This window comes from Microcaecilia unicolor, chromosome 5, assembly GCF_901765095.1.
Source record: "Microcaecilia unicolor chromosome 5, aMicUni1.1, whole genome shotgun sequence".
NCBI classification, from domain to species: domain Eukaryota; kingdom Metazoa; phylum Chordata; class Amphibia; order Gymnophiona; family Siphonopidae; genus Microcaecilia; species Microcaecilia unicolor.
The window spans coordinates 25,381,327-25,404,590 of NC_044035.1; the positions used below are offsets into that span (position 1 = coordinate 25,381,327).

General features: G+C 43.9%; 1 protein-coding gene across 5 annotated transcripts in view; it reads right to left on the reverse strand.

The window, feature by feature from the left end:
* The window catches only part of ADD3 (adducin 3), a 202,164-nt gene that overhangs the window by 116,539 nt on the left and 62,361 nt on the right, over positions 1 to 23,264 (reverse strand). For all 5 annotated transcript variants that reach the window (XM_030202774.1, XM_030202771.1, XM_030202772.1 and 2 more), the window contains 2 exons: positions 14,915 to 14,989; positions 2,001 to 2,224 (listed from right to left, as the gene is read on the reverse strand). In XM_030202774.1, coding sequence (XP_030058634.1) covers positions 2,001 to 2,195 — 195 coding nt within the window. In that variant the 5' untranslated portion in view covers positions 2,196 to 2,224; positions 14,915 to 14,989. The remainder of the gene's footprint in view (positions 1 to 2,000; positions 2,225 to 14,914; positions 14,990 to 23,264) is intronic.

A 23,264-nucleotide genomic window follows, 5' to 3' on the forward strand; every position in this document is an offset into this window, starting at 1 on the left:
AGACTTGTTGACCTGAACATGTATACCCTGGAGGAAAGGAGAAACAGGGGTGATATGATACAGATGTTCAAATATTTGAAAGGTATTAATCCGCAAACGAACCTTTTCCGGAGATGGGAAGGCGGTAGAACTAGAGGACATGAAATGAGATTGAAGGGGGGCAGACTCAAGAAAAATGTCAGGAAGCATTTTTTCATGGAGAGAGTGGTAGATGCTGGGAATGCCCTCCCGTGGGAGGTGGTGGAGAGGAAAACGGTAACGCAATTCAAACATGCGTGGGATAAACATAAAGGAATCCTGCTCAGAAGGAAGGGATCCCCAGAAGCTTAGCCGGTGGTGGGAGGAAGGGCTGGTGGTTGGGAGGTGGGGATAGTGCTGGGCAGACTTATACGGTCTGTGCCAGAGGCGGGGTGGGGATAGTGCTGGGCAGACTTATACGGTCTGTGCCAGAGGCGGGGCGGGGATAGTGCTGGGCAGACTTATACGGTCTGTGCCCTGAAAAAGACAGGTACAAATCAAGGTAAGGTATACACAAAAAATGGCACATGTGAGTTTATCTTGTTGGGCAGACTGGATGGACCAGTGGTCATCTACTATGTTACTATGTAACCTGGACTTGTTTTGCAGTATATTTCATAGATCAGAATGGGAAGAAAAAAAAATCTATAATTTATTAGCATAGTTATATTCCAGAACAACTCTCACAAGCTTTGGCAGAGCTTTGTTTTTGTGTCTAGCAAAATGGAAAAAACAAAACTAAGGGGATTGAATAGGCCACCGAGCACAAGAGCTACATAAACTCAAAACTTTCTAATAAGGTCCTGACTGGCAACATGGGAAGAATTTCAAAGTTTAGCTAAGGATGTAAATGAGCCAATAGCTCATTTCGCAGAAATGCATACTAATCTGTGAACATTTTCATGGGTTAGTATATGGGACCTACAATTTGATCACGCCTTAATATATAGTTTCAAAAAAAATTATCAGACTTAATTTAGTCTAGAAAAAAGTACCTACTTTTGAGAAGAAGTGGAAGACTTTTTAATTTCCATTCCTGTAAGAGAAGTTTCTATGTAAAATCATGACTATGGGTTTCTATGTATGACTACAAAGAAGAATGTGGGGAGGGAGATACTAAGTCTTATTTACATGTGAAGTGGTATTGTTATTCTTTCAGTATTTATGAGCATTATGAATTTATATGGAATTTACTATGGTCAGTTCCCCGCTTTAAAATTCTTAGCCTGGTGATTTGGAGTGTACTATTCTTTTGCATTATTTATGGAATGAATGTTCAAACTAGATTCCTGTGGGTTTTCTTTAATTTATATTTGGATGTTAACGATGTTTTGTGACACTGTTATACTTAACCGGTGTACGTATTTTTCAGTGGACTTAGTTAAGCCCTGCAAGAGTCTAAAAATACTAAAACTGCACTGAGCAACATTTGACAGTTTTACTAAAACTGATTGAAGTGATAAAGGGAGGCATGAATTCTAAATTTAACAAAGACAGCTGATTCATTTCAAAATTAACATTTTGATGTCCAGTTTGGGTTTATCTGTAAGTCTGAAGATAAGCTTCTTCAAAAACATATTTCTTGCTAATTTTTGTGTTTTGAGATTTTTCCTTATTCATCAAACCAACACACGAAAGGAAAAAAGACCTGAATTCCAACAGAAAGTCAACAGATAAGCACTAACTTTTCTTTCCCACTTCCTTCTCTTCCAAGTTGTTAGGTACCCTCTAGTAGGCCAGCTACTTTTCTACTACTTAAATTTCGGAAAAATAAAATCAAAAGAAAACAGGACTCAAATCACAGTGTTACTAATCTATAAACATTTAACTATAAGTTGCTAAACAGTAAATAAACTCCCTATTAGCAAAAACTGAGCTATCCCAACTACCCTTCACTTCCAACCAGTGAATTTACTAAGAATCCTCTGCACCTGCAACGCTTTTTGTCTTATTTCTTATTACAACCAAGCATATATACTCACAGGACACTGCAGCATCTGAGTAACTCGTTTCTTTTGCTCCATCAAGTTGAAGTCTTGCCTTAGATCTGGAGACATGTTCCTCTCACGGATATAATTAGGATCATTTTCATTGATGCGATCAAAATATCTTTCTTTGTGAGGCATGCTAGGAGGAGGCGGGGTAGTAATCACCCCTTGACTGGCATCAGAACTCATGGTTCAATACTGCTGATTACACGCCTCACCTGCAACAAAAACAATCAATAATGGCTATTGGAAACAAGACATCAACTTACATTTATTTATTTATTTATTGGTTCAGCACACTGGCTTATTTAGGCTGTGGTAAAATAAGAGTCTCCATAATTTTCCCTTTATGTTATATCAAGTTGATTGGGATTTATTCATCGCCTTTATGAACAAGTTCACACAAAATTATTTTAACATAAAACTTACAATTTTGCTAACATAGTAAAATGACCAAATATAAACAAATATAATAAACGAGGTAAACTTGGAAATAGTACAATACAAATATCACAATAGAAAGCATGGAAGAATATTCAAATAACAGATCTAATATGATGGCAGACAATACCAATGAAACACCTAATAGGCAAGCAATAGAACATTCAAACAACACAGATTTGATGTTGATGCTTTTCTATCTAGCTGAGGGGCCAAGTGCAGATATATAAATAGGGACAAGATGAGTAGTACAGAGTCAATTGAGATAAATAGATGGGTGGCTAAACGCAAGGCAAAATATTTGTATAGTTAAGCAAGACAAGGAACTGGTCTAAGTTACAGGGAGCTAGTTCGGGTACAGAGTGAGTGTATTAAAGGCTTATGAGAAGAGCGAGGATTTCACCTGCTTCTTGAAGTACAGGTAGTCTTGAGTTAGACATAGCCCTTCTGGGAATACAATTCCACAGTGTGAGGGCTACTTCTGGAGAAGACTTACTGGCAGGTATCACACTGCACTATTTCTTTTGATGAGGGTACAGACAGCGATGCTCCCTCAGAGGACCTTAGAGGTCTCAAAGGTGTGTAGAGAGCTAACTTACTCCTTAAATATTCTGGTCCATTTTGTAAGGACCTTGAAAATCAAACACAGTTCTAAATTTAGCCTTGTAAGGTACTGGTAGCCAGTCTAGTTCTTGAAGGAAGGGTGTGATGTGGTCATGTCACTTGAAGCCTTCTACCAGTAAGACAGCAGCATTCTGAATTAGTTAGAGGTGATGCAAGCTTTTTTTGGTTTGACCAGTGTACAGGGCATTACAGTAGTCTAATCGTGCGTTATCATGGCATAGATCACTGTGGCCAGACTCGTCTTTTCAATATATGGAGAGAGATTTCTAGTTGCCCCAGGTGATAGAGACCATTTTTAAAGACTGTTTGAATTTGTGGGATAAGGGTGAGTGAAGAGTCCAGTAGTATCCCAAGATTCTTGACCTGTGATTTTAGGGGAAGCTTATACTTCCCAAAAAGCATTTTGAGGTTGGCTACTTGTACACTTACGTTAGGTATCCAAAGAATCTGTTCTGCTTGGGTCCAGGAACGGTTTGTTGTAGTTTTTTGCCCATTCCTGAGTTGCTGTTAGACAGGCAGTCAGTTTATTCAAAAATGGGTAGATCTGTTTCAATGGGCATGAGTAGTTGCACATCAGCATAGATATAGAATTTTGTGCCAATCGACTGAAGCACCTCAACCAGAGGCTTGAGGTAGATATTAAATAAAATGGGAGACAGTTCAGTGCTCAAGGTAATGATATGCTATTGTTGAGAACTGATTGCTGTCTGACAAATAGGATTTGAACCATGTAAATACTGTGCACCACCGATACCTGTTTCTGCTAGCCTCATAAGCATGATATGATCCACAGTGTCAAAGGCTGCTGAGAAATCCACAACACTAGTACTGAGGCAGATCTTGTTACAGTTTCTGTGCAGATCATTGAGAAGGGGCACAAGAACTGTCTCTGTTCTGTACCCAGGTCTGAAGCCAGATTGGCTATCTAGCCAATTAATTTCATTCAGCCAGTTGTTGAGCTGAATGCAGACTGTTTGTTCTATGAGTTTTAATATTTAAATTAAATAGACTTTTCAGCAAACCTTTCTATTTATGACTCTATAATAAGCTGAAGCTACCAATTAATGTACGTGCCTCTGCCCTTGATATTCAAACAGTATCCTATTTCTGGGAAGGAGGAAAAGACCTCAAATGTATAGATGGAGAAAAGGAGAGATCCTAGGACAGATCCCTGAGGTACGCCCACTGAGAGCGGGATAGAGGAAGAGGAGGATCCACCAGAGTAAACACTAAAAGTACGTTAAGAGAGATAAGAAGAAAACCAGGAAAGAGCAGGGTTCCGAAATCCAAGTGAGGACAGCGTGCCAAGGAGTAGGCTACTACTACTACTACTTAACATTTCTAGAGCGCTACTAGGGTTACGCAGCGCTGTACAAATTAACAAATAAGGACGGTCCCTGCTCAGAAGAGCTTACAATCTAAAGGACGAAATGTCAAGTTGGGGTAGTTTAGATTTCCTGAGAAAAGGTGTGGTGATTAGGTGCCGAAGGCGACATTGAAGAGGTGGGCTTTGAGCAGTGATTTGAAGATGGGTAGGGAGGGGGCCCGGCGTATGGGCTCAGGGAGTTTGTTCCAAGCATGGGGTGAAGCGAGGCAGAAAGGGCGAAGCCTAGAGTTGGCGGTGGTGGAGAAGGGTACTGAAAGGAGGGATTTGTCAAGAGAGCGGAGGTTGCGGGTGGGGACATAAGGGGAGATGAGAGTAGAGAGATAAGGAGGGGCTGCAGATCGAGTGCATTTGTAGGCGAGTAGGAGAAGCTTGAACTGTATGCGGTAACTGATCGGAAGCCAGTGAAGTGACTTGAGGAGAGAGGTGATATGAGTATATCGGTTGAGGCGGAAGATAAGACGTGCGGCCGAGTTCTGGATGGACTGAAGGGGGGATAGATGGCTAAGTGGGAGGCCGGTGAGGAGTAGGTTGCAGTAGTCAAGGCGAGAGGTAATGAGAGAGTGGATGAGAGTTCGAGTGGTGTGCTCGGAGAGGAGGGGGCGAATTTTGCTAATGTTATAGAGGAAGAAGCGACAGGTCTTGGCTATCTGCTGGATATCCGCAGAGAAGGAGAGGGAGGAGTCGAAGATGACACCAAGGTTGCGGGCAGATGAGACAGGGACGATGAGGGTGTTATCAATTGAGATAGAGAGTGAAGGGAGAGGAGAAGTGGGTTTGGGTGGGAACACAATAAGTTCCGTCTTGGCCATGTTTAGTTTCAGGTGACGGTTGGACATCCAGGCAGCAATGTCGGATAGGCAGGCCAGTACTTTGGCCTGGGTTTCCGCAGTGATTTCTGGTGTGGAGAGATAAAGCTGGGTGTCGTCAGCATAAAGATGATAGTGGAAACCATGAGAAGAGATTAGGGAGCCTAAGGAAGAGGTGTAGATTGAAAAAAGAAGGGGCCCAAGGACAGAACCCTGGGAAACTCCAACAGAGAGCGGGATAGGGGAGGAGGATGAGCCATGAGAGTGCACTCTGAAGGTACGATGGGAGAGATAAGAGGAGAACCAGGAGAGGACAGAGCCCTGGAACCCAAAGGAGGACAGTGTCAAAAGCGGCGGATAGGTCGAGGAGGATGAGGATTGAATAGTGACCTTTAGATTTGGCGAGGAACAGGTCATTGGAGACTTTAGCAAGTGCAGTTTCAGATGAATGAAGGGGGCGAAGGCCAGACTGGAGAGGATCAAGAATAGCCTGAAAAGAAAGAAAGTCGAGGCAGTGACGGAGGACAGCACGTTCTAGTATCTTGGATAAGAAAGGGAGGAGGGAGATGGGGCGATAGTTGGAAGGAGAGGTAGGATCCAGAGAAGGTTTTTTGAGGAGTGGGGTGACTACGGCATGTTTGAAGGCATCAGGGACAACTGCAGTGGAAAGTGACAGATTGAGAATATGACAGATGAAAGGGGTGACAGCAGGAGAGATAGTGTTGAGTAGATGAGTGGGGATAGGGTCAGTGGGGCAGGTGGTTAGTTTTGGGAAAACCCAGAGTGCCCCGGACGATACCTTCGAGCTTCACGGAAGCGAGGTCTGGAAGAGAAGGGAAACACAGAACCCTTGGAAGAAGGCCTCGGCCTATCCTCAGGTAACCTCTGGGGTTTAGATTCTCCCAGGTCTTTCACAATCTTCTCCAATTCCTCTCCAAATAAAAGGAGGCCCCGAAAGGGTAGCCTCACCAGTCTTTGCTTAAAAGCCATGTCAGCCGCCCAATGCCGCAGCCACAGACATCTGTTTAGCTGAAGCTCTGACCAGATCAAAAAGGGCGTCAGCCAAAAATGACAGGGCCGACTCCATCTGCGGGGCAACCTCAGAAAGGGGGCCGCACCATCTGCGGGCTGTTCCACCGCCTGCTGTAGCCAGGAAAGACATGCCCGGGCTGCCTAGGAACTGCAAATAGATGCCCTCAAGGCAAGGCCCACAATTTCAAAGGACCACTTCAGCGCGGACTCAAGGCACCGGTCCTGCATGTCTTTCAAAGCGACTCTTCCCTCTACTGGGAGAGTGGTCTTTTTTGTCACCGCCGTGACCAATGCATCCACTTTAGGCATCCCCAAAAGGACCAAGTGCTCCTCACGCAGAGGGTAAAGCTGACCCATAGCCCTGGCCACTTTCAAAGGCCAACTGGGGTCAGACCATTGAGCTGAAATAAGTTCTTGGATGGAGTCATGCACAGGAAAGGCCCGAGTAGGCTTCTTAGTACTCGCCATCCTAAGATTAACAGAGGAGGTGTTGCCTTCAGCAGGATCATCAATCGAGAGGGCCCGCAAGGCATCAGTAATGAGAGCTGGCAACTCGTCGTGGTGGAAAATCCAGACCGCATTGGGATCATCCAAATCCAGTGGCAAACAGGTACCCTCCTCTGGATCATCCATCCCTGAGGGTCTGCCAGATCCCTCAGACTCTCCACAGCCCGACCACGGAGGGGGGGGGGGGGGGGGGGGGGGAGGGAGGGTATGGGCCACTTTCAGACAGGGAATTTACCCATCTATGTTTAGCGTGTTTCCAATGCTCGGGAGAGGAAATAACCTCTGAAGTCATCCCCGGGGCATCAACACCCGGAGGGAAGCCAGGAGGCAATGCAGTGTCACAAACCTGCGGCAGAGCTCTTTTCAGCATAAAAGCCTTATGCATTAAAAGCACAAACTCAGGGGAGAAAAACTCACCTTGACCCTCTGCCTCCGAATTAGGAGAAACGGATGTAGGAGCTCCTCTGGCAGCCTCTAAATGAGGCGTCCCCCTGCACTCAGACTCCTCCGCAACCGCGAGGGTCGAGGCATGCGGCGCTTCCAAAATGGCACCCGCTGCCAGTTCCATCGAGCGGGAAGAAACATCGCTCAGCATGCTCAAACTAACGTGAGCGTCTAAGGAGCACGTTTTACATAGCCCGGCTGCTGATCTGCATTTACCACAACAGGAACAGCGCTTAACTCCTTCAGCAGCCATCGTCCGTTTTTCACTGGACAGGAATATAGCAATAAAATGGAGGCTTCGCGCCAAAACTTACCCCGATCGGAACGGCGTCCGTGGGACCTCCCCGGAGGAGCTGGGCACCACTCTCACCTCGGAAGACCGAGTCAACGAGCTCCGGTCAAGCTGCACAGAACCAGGATCACTGGAAAAAGCCTCAGAACAGCCACGCAGTAAAAGCACGCTCTTTTTTTTTTTTTTTTTTAACGCTGTCAGGAAAGTTTGAGGCAGGCAGCAACAGAGGGACTCCGGGAGGCGAGGGGAATGGGTAAGGCAGGGAAAGGGCGAACCTACATGCCTTTAAAGTGAGCACCACCACAACACCGCTGCTCAACTAGAACGGCACAGGAGCCACCCCAGGCAGTCTGAAATCCAGGAGCCGATCAAGCTACGTCCACACCTGCTGGGAGATGGAGATTTAGGTATTTTCATGTTGACCTGGTTGTGTTTCTGATTAGTAAGTCTATAAGGTCTGTCATGTAACCCGGGGCCTCTCCACAGATAATTTTATGAACCAGGGTGCAGATTTTGAAAGCAATACGTTCTTTGATAGGGAGCCAATGCAATTTTTCTCTGAGGGGTTTGGCGTTTTCGAATTGCGGTTTTCCAAATATAAAAGTCTAGCTGTCGTGTTTTCGGCGGTCTGAAGTTTCTTTATGAGTTGTTCTTTACATCCCGCGTGAATTCCATTGCAATAGTCTACATGGCTTAGTACCATTGATTGTATCAGGTTGCAAAATGTTTCCCTCAGGAAGAATGGTTTCACGTGTTTGAGTTTCCACATAGAGTGGAACATTTTCTTTGTTGTAGATTTCACATGGCTCTCAAGTGTTAGGTTGCGGTCGATTGTAACGCCGAGGATTTTCAGGCTGAGATGGGGAGGGTGCAGGGGCGTAGCCAGACTTCGGCGGGAGGGGGGTCCTGAGCCCAGGTGAGGGAGCACATTTTATATTGTAGTAGATCATTACTGTCTTTTTTGTAATTGAAATCGCCCATTATTACTGTGTTGCCAAATATGTTAGCCTTCCTTATTTACTTCAGCTTGGAGAAAAGGCGGCTGAGGGGAGATACGATAGAGGTCTATACAATAATGAGTGGAGTGGAACGAGTAGATGTGAAGCGTCTGTTTACGCTTTCCAAAAATACTAGGACAAGGGGGCATGCAATGAAGCTACAATGTAGTAAATTTAAAACGAATCAGAGAAAAAGTTTCTTCACTCAACGTGTAATTCAAAGGTTTGGACGGCTTCCTAAAGAAAAAGTCCATAGACCATTATTAAATGGACTTGGGGAAAATCCACTATTTCTGGGATAAGCAGTATAGAATGTTTTGTACTTTTGGGGGATCTTGCCAGGTATTTGTGACCTGGATTGGCCACTGTTGGAAACAGGATGCTGGGCTTGATGGACCTTTGGTCTTTCCCAGTATGGCAATACTTATGTACATATAAACAAAGAAAAAGGAAGGCAGACAAAAATCCATATAGCCTATCCAGTCTGTCCATCTAAGCTATCTGCTGTCCCTTTCTCTCCCTTAGAGATCCTATGTACTTGTCCTAAGCTTGCTTAAATTCAGATACAGCCTTTGTCTCCACCATCTCCAACAGGAGGCTGTTCCATGAATTCATCATCCTTCTTCGGATTTCCTCAGGTTATTCCATAGCCTACCCAATCTCACCTTCATCCTATGAGTTTCCTTTCAACTGAAAGGCTTGCCTCATGTGCACTTATGTCAGAAATATTTAAACATCTCTATCACATCTCCTCTCTCCTGCCTTTCTTCCAAAATATGCATATTGAAATCTTTAAGTCTGTCCCCATACACTTTATGATGAAGACCACTGACCATGTTAGTAGCTGTCCTCAGGACCGACTCTATCCTGTTTAAATCTTTTTGAAAATGCAGTCTCCAGAATTGAACACAGTATTCTAAATGAGATCTCACCAGAGACTTACACAGGCTTCAGCACCTCCTTTTTCCTGCTGGCCATTCCTCTCCCTGTGCATCCAAGCATCCTTATGGCTTTTGCCATCGCCTTTTCTACCTTTTTAGCCACCTTAAGATCTTCACATATGATCACATCCAAGTCCAGCTCCCCTCCTGTACACAAAAGTACTTCACCCCCTAAAATGTACTGCTGCCTAATTTTTTTGCAGCCAAAATGCACAACCTGCATTTTTTTTTTAGCAATAAATCTTAGCTGCCAAATTATGAAGCATTCTTCAAGCTTTGCTAGGTCTCTCACGTTATTCACACCATCAGGAGTGTCTACCTTATTGCAGATTTTGGTATCATCTGCAAAAAGGCAAACCTTACCAGGCAGAACTTCGGCAATATTGCTTACAAAAATGTTAAAAGAACAGAACCGAGAACTGAACCTTGCAACACACCACTGGTAACATCTCTTTCTTCAGAGTGAGCTTTAGTATGTCACCGACTGCCTACTCGTCCTATCCAGGCAGACATTTAAAATTTGCGCTTTGGTGCATAAAAGTCTCTATGGTGAAGCCCCTGCGTATATGGACGCCCTCGTCAGCTTACCACCTTTAAACTCTCACAGACAAGCTCGTTTGTACCTAAATCTGCATTACCCAATCTACAGTGGCCTCAAGTATAAAACCACTTACGCCATCACCTTCTCCTATATTAGTGCACAACTGTGGAATGGTGTACCTAGATCCGTGAAAGTTATCCCTGATCATCCGACCTTCAAAAGATACCTTAAGACCTACTTATTTGGAAAGGCTTATGCTCTTGACCCGCCCCGCACCGCCACCCATTGAATTCTATTTTCTATCCCTATTTTCCCACCTCTGCTATTACTCACTTATTCCTTTCCCTACAATGCCGTTGACTGTTTGTTTGAAGATTTGATGTATGCTTCTGTAAATTACTGTAAGCCACATTGGGCCTACCCGTGGGTGGGAAAAATGTGGGATATAAATGCTGTAAATATATAAATAAACCAACATTTAACCCCCACCAACAGGTTCCTCCCTTTCACACATGTAATTTCTTTCCGAAAAGATTCCATATTGTATTTTGCTTCCTGCAGAACATTTATCCTATTTGACTCTATTCCATCCTTTGTATATAATGCCACCAATTTGTATATAATGCTATCAATTCGATCCACCCTACCATCTTGATATAATTTGTACCCTAGTATCATGGTATCCCATTGGTTGTTTACCTTTCACCGGGTCCTAGAGATAACTATTATGCTAAAAATCCTCATTTACTGTCATACATTAAGTAACATTACATTAGAGTCCAATTACTACACCAGGAAAAAATTTTGTAATGATGATGAATGGTTTCAAATTACTACAGTCTATTCTGTCCAAAGCTACACAAACACTCAAATGATAGCTATTGCTTGTCTTATAAACAATAGTTTACATTTCATAATTATATTGTGTATAACAAAAGGCAGTGACTATGGGGTACAGAGGTTTTGCCTTTGTTATGCGTTTGTGAACGTTTAAGAGAGAGCTCAAGAAACACTACTAAAACACAGGAAAAATATAGTTAAAAAATGGCTGGGCACAGTGGTCGAGTAGGACACTTTCCTTTTCCAATGAATCATAACAGAACTGAAAAATAGAGTCCGTTGTCGTGCAGCAAACCCTCAAACATGCACAAAAGCTTTCTAAGATAGCACACAATGCAGGTAACATTAACCTCCAGCAAGACTTACTGTACTTTCTTGGCACCAGAGATTACTTGGATACAAAAGGCAAAGGACAACAAGTAAAAGAACAGTCCAATGTCTTGGCTGTCTTCCACATATTTCATCATTCATTAAAAAAAAAAGGTTTATCACTTAATAGGCATACCCAGGAACTTTTAAGCACTGTTTGTTTTTTTTGCTCTTCCCTACACACCTATAAAGCTACTTTCAACTTAATAAATATCCTCTGTCAGACAACAGACAAAACAGCACCAATCTTTGGTATGTCTAGCTTGATTTTATTTTTTTTTATTTCAGCAACTCATTCTCTGCTCACCACTACACCTTCATTTATTTAAAATATTTATAACCTGCTCAATCCGACGTCCTAGTCGGCATATTCTTTGCAAACCAACAGAATACTGGAAAGAAATTATACATAAGGGTTTGAGAAAAACAAAACAAAACATCAGCCCACCTGTCTTGTCTGGGGGCAAAATAACTCTCCAAAATCTTAATGGAACTAGACCAAATTTGGCATGGAGGAAAAGCCATAGAAGATTACTCCAGGGGAATTCTGCGGGGAAAAACTGAAGATACTGCACACTTTATTTGCAATTTTCTTGTGCAGAATTCCCCCATACCACCTCCCCCTAGGCATGAAATACCCCCTCTTCCACCTCCACAGCAGTATCCCATGCACCTTCCTACAGACCTCCAACCCATTGCCATATGTGTGCGCACATACACACACTCGTCCACCTTTTCCAGCCCCCCTCCTTGCATGCACACACACCCCCAGCCACTTTTAAACCTCCCCCCCTCACCAAATGTACCAGGCCCCTCACTACTTCAGAATGGCAGAAGGAGAAGCTGCCCAGCAGCATGTCGGGCTGCTTTCTGTTCCTCTGTCATCCCAAGCTCGACTGTTCCTTTGAGCCACGCGGGCCTCTGTACATGCACGTAGCAGGAACCATTGTGGACCAAGGCTGCAGAGAAGCAGGAAGCAGCTCAATGTGCTTCTGGGCAGCTCCTTCTTTGGCTGCGCTGGTGAGTGGCCAGGGAGAAGGCAGCCAGAAAGCAGACGGCACAGAATTCTGCACAGTCTGTGGAGGTTGGGAATTCTGCGCAAATTCAGCATTGCTCAGTAGAGCAGTATTCCCCATCTAAAAATGGGCCAGAGCAGACCAAGGGCTCCAGAGATGTCTCCTCTCCCCTCAAAATCTGCAGCACAAAGAATGATACACAAACACAGAAGAGAGATGTGCCTTTCCAACTACACTCCCTTTTCCTTTCCTCTCCTATGGGCCAATGATCAGAAGCAAACATAGGCGCTACAGGCCATTAGTGCCATACTAGCGGTTGCGTTTGGTACCACCCCATGATCAAAGCCCCCAAGCGCATGAAACAATGCGCTCATGGGCTCTGAGCGCAACTAGCATGCAAATGCATGCTAAACGTATTCCTCCCCAATGATCAGTGAGCCAAACGTTGTCGTGCTGTCCGCGGCAAACCCTACACCGGCTTGGAGCTGGTGTTAGGGTTTGCAGACCATGAGGAGGAATGTTGAGCCCAGTCCAGCATTCATTTGCATGCTAGCTGGCCCCCCCCAATGCAGCCCCCCACAGGAGCAGGAACCCCCTCCCCGAGCCAGCGACACAGGGCTGGAGGTCTGGTGGATCCTACAGTCCTCCCAACCCCCCAACACAAATTCAGGGAGGCTGGAGATCCAGTGGGTCTCCAGCCCCCCTAACCTCCCCCCAAGAAAAGCCGGTGGCCCAGCTGGCCGTGAATCAAGCCCCACGACCTGGTGGTCTAGCAGCCCTCTTCCCCGCCCACCCGTACCTTTGTTGGAAGAGGGAGGTAGATTGAAAATGGTGGCGCCCAGCCCTTACCAGCATTGTGAAGCACCAAGCACCACCCAGCGCATCCCAGGATGCACCAGGCAGGGCTGGGCGCCGCCATTTTCAAGGAGGCGCTGCTAGAGGAGGGAGTCTACCTCCTTCAACAAAGGTGGGGGGGGGGGGGCAGGGAAGAGAGCCAACAGTCAGAAAAACTATACACACAGAAGTTGGAAAGAACTCCATGAGGCATGCAACTCAAATCTGTGAAAAGTCATGGCTTTGGAAACCACAGTACCTATAGAAATCTAAAATCAAGCCCAACCCATGAGTTAACCAAAAGAACACAGTGGGTCCTCAACCAACATCCGACAAGCAGAAAGAACCCCAGGGAGAAATGCCAGTGGATGATGAGAAAAGTAGAAACCACCGTTGAAAGAAAAAATTGTATCAAGAGTCCCCACAGGACAACCCCTGGAGCATCCACACCTGGCCTAAGTGCAAAACCAGAACACTGAGGAAAAGTAGCCGCTCTGGACTATTCATCTCTCAGACAGCTTCCTTAGCACCAATCAAAAAAAATCATGCTTAAAGTGAAATTTATCAAATTCACAAATTTAATATTTGCTACCCCGCTCTACAGAAGCCTTCAGGGTGGTTTACAATCTACTGTAGTGAGAAAAGAAAAAGTAAAGTGTAACTATTAGACATGACATAAAGAGGGCGGTAGGGGTAGAACTACAATCATGATAGTAAAGTGGGTAGTTTCAAGAGTCTCTGAAGTGAGGAAATAAGTTTGGAACATTAAAACGCTTCCATTGCAAACCTGGTTTCTGAGGGGTTTTCTCCAGAGCACGATTCAAGCACCATTTATTTGTAAATGATCAGCTAGAGTTTTGTGTTTCTTAGTACCAGCTCTAGCAGATACTGCAGTTAGGTTTGTTGTTCTATGGTCGTACTTCTCCACCACTAGCCGACAGCACACAGAGAAACCAATAGCAACCTACATGGTTCAATCACTAGCAATCATTAAAGTTATACAGTTAAATCTACCATGAAACCTATCAAATTAACACAGAAAAATGAAGCGGCCATCTAAATCACTAAAAAGCTAGCCCAGTGGGGATAGGACTGTGTCAGCTGGGGGGGGGGGGGGGGGAGGGGGTTGATGAGAGGTGGGGGAAGCATATACACATGCAGAGGGATTCCATATGTGTGTGTGCGTTTGCCTTTTTATCTTTGGATGCCAATAAAAGAAGGGAACAAGTAGTTTGAAAGGAGCATTTCCCTAACAGCAGTGTTTCTATGTTGTACATGCTGGATCTCTCACATGGAAATGCATTAGGCAATTTGGGGAGGGGGGGGGGGGGCTTCAATTCTCAAACCCCGATCTAGCCCATGCCAAATCTGATCCCATTAAGGTCTTAGACATTTCCCTCATCTAGAATTTCTTTTCAAAATTCCACTGGATTGGAAAGAATAAAAACTTGATTTCCACCTTTTTCAGCATAATTCATACACAATGGATCACACAAATATTAATCTGAACAGCACAAAATATAAATGAAATCGATATAGTGTACAAGGTACATAAAAAGTAGCATGCTAGAGAGGGAGGGGGAAGGGGAATAAATAGATTCAAGGAAGGGAGGAGGGTGGGACAAAAATGGAGAGTGGGTAGGTCGAAAAGAGAACTATGCACTTATACATGTATGTGTCTAACTTCGGAGGTATATTGTTTTACAAGGAATGTAACGTGTGTTCAGTATTTTGAGGTGTTATGCTTGTTAAACTCTCAATAAATACTTTAAAGTTAAAAAAAAAAAAAAAGTAGCATGCTACATACAAAATACCTTACAAAGAAAAGCTGCTTACCTTTAAACTGGTGTTCTCAAGAACATCAGGATATTGGTTCTCATAAGTGGACGGTGATGTCCTATTAAGCCTAGGCTGGAGAAAATACAAAACAAATTGTTCAAAGCTACTACTACTATTAAACATTTCTATAGCGCTACTAGACTTACGCAGCGCTGTACAAATGAACATGAAAAGACAGTCCCTGCTCAACAGACGAACTGCCAATGAAATCAGTATGTGTGCTTCTACTTAGGGCTTTCAGCTTATAAATACAGAAAATTGGGGAGGGGGGTCCCTTACGTCTCTCTGAGGATAATTTTATGTTCATCCAGAGCAGCTCTTGATATTCATTGATGACTGTTAGTGTAAACAGTCCCACACAGACCACTACAAAGTGATACAAGTAATTTATCTGTGCAAGAGCAAGTGACTGGGGTTAGAGACTGAAAGTGAACCACAGTCTTCTACTACATAACATTCAAATCCTCCAAGATTCTCTGGCCAAGATGATTAGGCAACCTAAAAGCTATGCCAGAGCTCATGACATCAGGATGAACTTTGTCTCAACGTTAACTATTCCTCTGCCGCTGTGACCTTATGGGGTAATCATTTCATTTAAACTTTGTGTGTCCAAACACTCTGAGCAGAGGGTTTCAACATATCATCAACGATGACACCTAGATCCCCCTTTCCTGGTCGGTAACTCCTAATGTGGAACCTTGCATTAAAGTAGCTATAGCTTGGACACGGCAGAAGGAAGGCCATGGAGTTGGCCTGTGAATCACTGCAGGAAAATGTAAGTCTTTCTCAGGATGGGTGCTACCATTTATTTATTTTTATTTTGTTACATTTGTACCTCACCCTTTCCCACTCATGGCAGGCTCAATGCGGCTTACATGGGGCAATGGAGGGTTAAGTGACTTGCCCAGAGTCACAAGGAGCTGCCTGTGCCTGAAGTGGGAATTGAACACCAATGTGGCCGCGCAGGCTTCTGCTTCTGTGAGTCTGACGTCCTGCACGTACGTGCAGGACGTCAGACTCACAGAAACAGAAGCCTGCGCAGCCTTCTACATGGAATGTTGCTAGTGGAATAGCAACATTCCATGTAGAATCTCCAATAGTAGCAACATTCCATGTAGAATCTCAAATAGTAGCAACATTCCATGTAGAATCTCTAACAGTAGCAACATTCCATGTAGAATCTCCAATAGTAGCAACATTCCATTCCATGTAGAATCTCCAATAGTATCTATTTTATTTTTGTTACATTTGTACCCTGCGCTTTCCCACTCATGGCAGGCTCAATGCGGCTTACATGGGGCAATGGAGGGTTAAGTGACTTGCCCAGAGTCACAAGGAGCTGCCTGTGCCTGAAGTGGGAATCGAACACCAATGTGGCCGCGCAGGCTTCTGCTTCTGTGAGTCTGACGTCCTGCACGTACGTGCAGGACGTCAGACTCACAGAAACAGAAGCCTGCGCAGCCTTCTACATGGAATGTTGCTAGTGGAATAGCTGCTAGTGGAATAGCTGCTGCGGCTAAGAAAGCGAATAGAATGTTGGGTATTATTAGGAAAGGTATGGAAAACAGGTGTGAGGATGTTATAATGCCATTGTATCGCTCCATGGTGCGACCGCACCTTGAGTATTGTGTTCAATTCTGGTCGCCGCATCTCAAGAAAGATATAGTAGAATTGGAAAGGTGCAGCGAAGGGCGACTAAAATGATAGCGGGGATGGGACGACTTCCCTATGAAGAAAGACTAAGGAGGCTAGGGCTATACAGCTTGGAGAAGAGATGGCTGAGGGGAGACATGATAGAGGTACATAAAATAATGAGTGGAGTGGAACAGGTGGATGTGAAGCGTCTGTTCACGCTTTCCAAAAATACTAGGACTAGGGGGCATGCGATGAAACTACAGTATAGTAAATTTAAAACAAATCGGAGAAAATTTTTCTTCACCCAACGTGTAATTAAACTCTGGAATTCGTTGCCGGAGAAAGTGGTGAAGGCGGTTAGCTTAGCAGAGTTTAAAAAGGGGTTGGACGGATTCCTAAAGGACAAGTCCATAAACCGCTACTAAACGGACTTGGAAAACTCCAAAATTCCAGGAATAACATGTATAGAATGTTTGTACGTTTGGGAAGCTTGCCAGGTGCCCTTGGCCTGGATTGGCCGCTGTCGTGGACAGGATGCTGGGCTCGATGGACCCTTGGTCTTTTCCCAGTATGGCATTATTTATGTACTTATGTACAACATTCCATGTAGAATCTCAAATAGTAGCAACATTCCATGTAGAATCTCTAACAGTAGCAACATTCCATGTAGAATCTCCAATAGTATCTATTTTATTTTTGTTACATTTGTACCCTGCGCTTTCCCACTCATGGCAGGCTCAATGCGGCTTACATGGGGCAATGGAGGGTTAAGTGACTTGCCCAGAGTCACAAGGAGCTGCCTGTGCCTGAAGTGGGAATTGAACTCAGTTCCTCGGTTCCCCAGGACCATTCTCTCTTGAGTCAAGAACTTGCAGCCATTTCTTTCATACTGCATCAGCTTTTCAGATGTTGCACTGTCTGTTAATAAAAATCTAATGATTTTGAACATGGATTGGGTACCATTTAACTTCAGTCATTTTACTGTATATTTTCTTCTTATTGCACGGTAATAGAGCAGTATGAAGTGTGACACTACATCTATATAATAAAACTCACCCTCAACGTTCTGAAGACACTGACGTCACTTCCTTCATGAAGGGTTCGTGGTGGTGAAACCACCGAAATCACCAAGTCTCTGGGCCCCGCCCTCGCGTCAAACGTGATGACGTGGAGGGCGGAGCAATGCCGTCACGCATCGAGGGCGGAGCAATGGCGTCAGTGGCTTCAGAATGAAGAAGGTGATGAAGGTGCGTTGACGAGGTGCGGAGCAATGGCGTCAGTGGCTTCACAACGACGAAGGGGTGGGAGGGGTTGGGGAGGAAAACCTTGCTAACGCCCGTTTCATTTGCTCCAGAAACGGGCCTTTTTTACTAGTCTCCTATATAAGCCTGACTTGTTCCCTATTTGGTACATAGAACAATGTATAAATTATTTGATTACCAGCTGTACTCCTTGCAGCATTAGAGGTGATTTCAGGTGAAACTTATGTCTACTAACAGGAACACTGCGACTACTAATATTCATAAAGAAACCACCTCCCTTCTGATGAACCCAAGGAATTTACTGCAGTAATCAACCTGAATAGTTTTGCTTCAGTTATTGCCCCCTCTAAAAGGTATACAAATGTACACATGCATTTTAAGGCACTTCTATTGTAAGGCAAAACAACATTTGTATTTTAACATATACAAGACTATGGGGCTCATTTTCAGAGCCCTTAGACTTACAAAGTTCCATTAGCAGATGGGAGTCAGAGCTTGCAGGGATGAGGACGGAGGACAGAGTTCATGGGGATAGGGACAAACTTTGTCCCCGTGTCACTCTTTACTTTTAACCAGTTTTTAATCCACAATATCCACTCCTATCCCATGACTCTCCAATTTTCTCTGGAGTCTTTCATGAGGTACTTTGTCAAATGCCTTTTGAAAATCCAGATACACAATATCAGCCAGCTCACCTTTATCCACATGTTTGAACACCCCTTCAGCGAAATATAGTAGATTGGTGAGGCATGTCGGCTTTGTCTCATTAATCCATGCTTTTGAATACGCTCTAATTTTGTTCTTTATAATAGTCTCTACCATTTTGCCTGGCACTGACGTAAGGCTCACCCATCTGCAATTTCCCAGATCATCTCTGGAAACTTAAATAAATAAATCCCTTCCTAATACCATGCTTGATTTTAAAGATAAATTACATATTACTAACAATAGTTCTGCAAGTTCATTTTTCAATTCTATCAGTACTCTGGTATGAACAACATCCAGTCCAGGTAATTTGTTTTTACTGTGTGTTTTTGCCTCCAACGCAATCTTTTTTTTTTTAAGTCACTCTTTGCCTTCCTTATCAGTGCTTTGCATTTGATTTGACTTGCCATTCCTTATGCTGTTTATTATTTTCAGTCAGATCCTTCTTCCACTTTCTGAAGGATTTTCTTTTAGGTCTAATAGCTTTCTTCACCTCACTTTTTAACCATGCCGGCTGTCGTTTGGCCTTCCTTCCTCCTTTTTTGATCCTCGGAATATAACCGGCCTGGTCTTCCAGGATGGTATTTTCGAACAGTATCCATGCTGGATGTAAATTTTTGTATTTCCGTGGTCAAACATCCCACTTTTTACCTATATCTGTAAATTTTTGACCTTCACAGCTGCTCCTCTAAGTTTTTTTTTCCACTGTTCTTATTTTATCATAGTCTCCTTTGTGAAAGATAAATGCTAACGTATTAGATTTCCTGAGCTGATATCAAATCTGATCACATTATGATCACTGTTATCAAGCGGACTCGGCACCATTACCTACTGCACCAGATTATGCACTCCACTAAGGACTAAGTCTACAATTTTTCCTCTCTTGTTAGCTCCTGTACCAGTTGCTCCATAAAGCAGTCCATGATTTCGTCAAGAAATTTTACCTCCCTTGCATGCCCTGTTGTTACATTTACCCAGTCTATATCAGGGTAATTGAAATCATCCATAATTATTGTGTTTCTCAGTTTATTAGTCTCCCTAATTTCTGATAATATTTCTACATCCGTCTGTTCATCCTAGCCAGGTGGATGGTAGTACACTCCTATCACTGTCCTTTTCCCCTTTGCCATGGAATTTCAATCCATAGGCATTCTATTGTGTCCTGCAGAATTTTTTTTTATTTGATTCAAGGTCCTCCTTAACATATAATGCTAACCCCTCCACCAATTCAATCCACCCTACTACAAGGATGCAGATAGAAAGAACTCTGCAGATGCATGGTTCACTACTCTAGAAAACCCTGGCACTTCTGCAAGCTTTGTTTATATTTTCTGTGGTACAAGTTTCACTGGAAGATGTCAACCACTTGAGAGGACTATTTACTTTCTGTTCTCTGACAACACAACTATATAATCTATATAGTAAATGATGGCAGATAAAGATCTGTAAGGTGGCTAGAGAGTTGTACCTACCACTCTGTCTAGGTTACACTGCTCTATGCTTTTGTTTAGGGTTGTACCTGCCACTCTATACAGGTTACCCTCCTCTATGCCTTATCTAAAGTGTGAAGGTAATTTTTTTTTGCTGTATTTCCATCTTCTTTCTACACAGGGATCCCCCTGTGTTTATCCCATGTGTTTTTGAATTCTGTCACTGCTTTTGACCTCACCACCTCCACTTGGAGGTTATTCAAGGCATCCACTATCCTCTGTGAAAAATTATTTCCTGATATTATTCTAAGTCCACCTCCTTGCATCCTCAAGTCATGTCATCTTGTTCTACTGCTTCCCCATCTCTGAAAACAAAGTTATTAATGTAATTCAAAGAAATCTTCTACAATGTAAGAAAGAGAAAATAGCATGGATATTATTAATGCGAGTATTTAAAAAAAATATCTAACCCAACCTGTGGTGAAACAGGGGACATATATCTGATTTATTATGTGGCTGTAGGACTCTTCTCCCCAGTGCATTTCTCTTTTTGGTCAGCAGGTGGTGTCTGTCCTCTGCTTTAAAGCTGTTGCTGAGGTGACCATTTTCTTTTCAGATTGAGCCCTGAGGGAAAGTAATCTGCACTGCTATAGGCCAAATACCCCCCTGTGCTAATGCTCTAGGCTCTGATTTGCCTTGAAATTCACGGTCAAGCCAGTATGTACTGGAAATCCCCATTTTCAGAGAGGGAATGTGGAGGGTAAAGATCTCTGCACTGAGACCCTGTTCAAAAATCTGTGATCAGTTATATTTCTGAACTCCCCAAGTGCTACTGCTGAACATGCTTGCAAATTTACCTTGCGCTACCAATGGAAAAAGTGTGCGCTTAAATCCAAAAATCCCTTTTCTTCCCTTCAAAGTATGTATATTAAAATGCACATGCATACATTTTTTAAAAATTTCCCCCACACAATCATGATAGAAACATAGCTGCCGAGAGGGGGGGGCTTCAAGGGGGGCTCGGCACCACAATCCCACCCGCCCTCCGTCGTCAACCGTCTGCCACCAGGCCCCCTGCATTGAAATCACAGCGCCTCTCACCTCCGTGTGAAAGCGCTGCAGGCAGCAGATCGCCTCCCTTCAGGCCTCCTTCCCTCCCTGTGTCCCGCCCTCGTCTGACATAACTTCCGCGAGGGCGGGACACAAGGGAAGGAGGGCCGAACGGAGGCAATCTGCTGCCCAACTGCCTGCAGCGCTTTCACACGGAGGTGAGAGGCGCTTTGATTTCAATGGAGGGAGCGGCGGTGGCGACCTCGGGGGTGGCCTTGCCCCGGGCCCAGCCCAGTCTCTCGGCGGCCGTGGATAGAAAATCATGCTCAGTCAGTCTGTCTACACATCCTTGCTATTCTGTGCACACTTTCTTACTCCATAAGAAATTTAGAAATGGGCACTGATAGGACAACTATATTTTAAATAAAAATACATGCAAATCTGGTTTTGGTCCTTCCCTATTTGCGTAAACACAATGTAGAACAGTAATTCTTCCTCAGAATTTTCTTCAACTCTTGCATGAATGTTCTAACAGTAAAAACCTCTCTAAAGACTCTGCTACTTTAAAGACAGGATAAAAGCCATCAACCTGAGAGGACATGGAAAAAAATCTATTTAGATGCCTACTGCTGAGATTGCCTGTGTTGTTTCAAGGCTGAGGCTTTCTGGCCTTTGCAGCTGCAAAGGAAATTGCAACAGTATAAAAACACAGCCAGTGTGTAACAGCAATTAATTCCATCCATAACTGTCCAGATGTCTATGTATAAAAGAATCAGCCTGTTTCCACTGGAGACTTTTGCCCCTGCAAAATGATCCTGCACTGTCAAGACACTGGATGCTTGTAAAATATCAATGTATACAAGATCACAAAGCTGAAGTAATGAAATCCAGATCCATTTTAATTGGAATTTCTCCACTGCATTTCCTATCAGCACAATACAGAATAGTCGCACATTATATCTGGTAAACATAGAACGCTGCCAGCAAGCAGTGTCAGACACCACTGAGAGACTTTTCTGGCAGACACATGGTATGAAATTCCCTTGGTAAAGCATGACACATTCAACAAAGGCTACAGATTTGATGACAGTTTGCAATATAGTTCAGACAGAAAAGACAAAATGTAAAAGACATTTCTTGCAATCACCTCAAATTATGAGAATCAGCTAATAATGAATTTCTCTCTGATGGGGGGAGATGCAATTAAAAGTTTAAATAGGTCTGAATTAATTTCCAAGTCTGGCTTTTGCTCCTTTTGGCCAGCTAAAACGTAGGGAGTGTGTTTACAGATCCTAGAATGAACACAAATTGGTAACATTCACTAGTTACACATTTCATGTTTTAAAAGGAGCTGCATGCTAAGTCTGTGACTGAGGGATAACATTGCAATGGCTGGGCTAGCGAAGATACTTACCTGTAGCAGGTATTCTCCGAGGACAGCAGGCTGATTGTTCTCACAAGTGGGTCGACATCCACGTCGGCCCAGGAAACGGCAAATTTTCCACACTAAAATTTAAAAAGTTTTGCCCAAGTCTTCTGGTGCGTGAATAGCGCGTACCGCGCATGCGCGGACGACTTCCCGTCCGTTGCGCGAGTGTGGCTCTTCAGTTAAATCAAAAAGCATAGAAACAAACTAACAAAAACTCCAAAGGGGAGGTAGGTGGTGAGAACAATCAGCCCGCTGTCCTCGAATACCTGCTACAGGTAAGTATCTTGGCTTTCTCTGAGGACAAGCAGGCTGCTTGTTCTCACAAGTGGGGGGTATCCCTAGCAACCAGGCTCACTCAAAACAATGAACATTGGTCAATTGGGCCTCGCAATGGCGAGGACATAACACAGATTGACCTGAAACCATAAACAACTAACTGAGAGTGCAGCCTGAAACAGAACAAAAATGGGTCTAGGGGGGGTGGAGTTGGATTCTAAACCCCGAACAGATTCTGCAGCACTGACTGCCCAAACTGACATAGTAACATAGTAGATGACGGCAGAAAAAGACCTGCACGGTCCATCCAGACTGTCGCATTGGGTATCTTGCTGAAAGCAGTTGTGAGATGTGAATGTGTGGACTGATGACCACGTTGCAGCCTTGCAAATCTCTTCAATAGAGGCTAAGTGAGCCACTGACGCAGGCATGGCTCTAACATTATGAGCCATTACATGGCCCTCTACAGTCAGCCCAGCTTGGGCATAAGTGAAGGAAATTCAATTTGCTAGCCAATTGGAGATTGTGCATTTTCCGATGGCGACTCCCCTCCTGTTGGG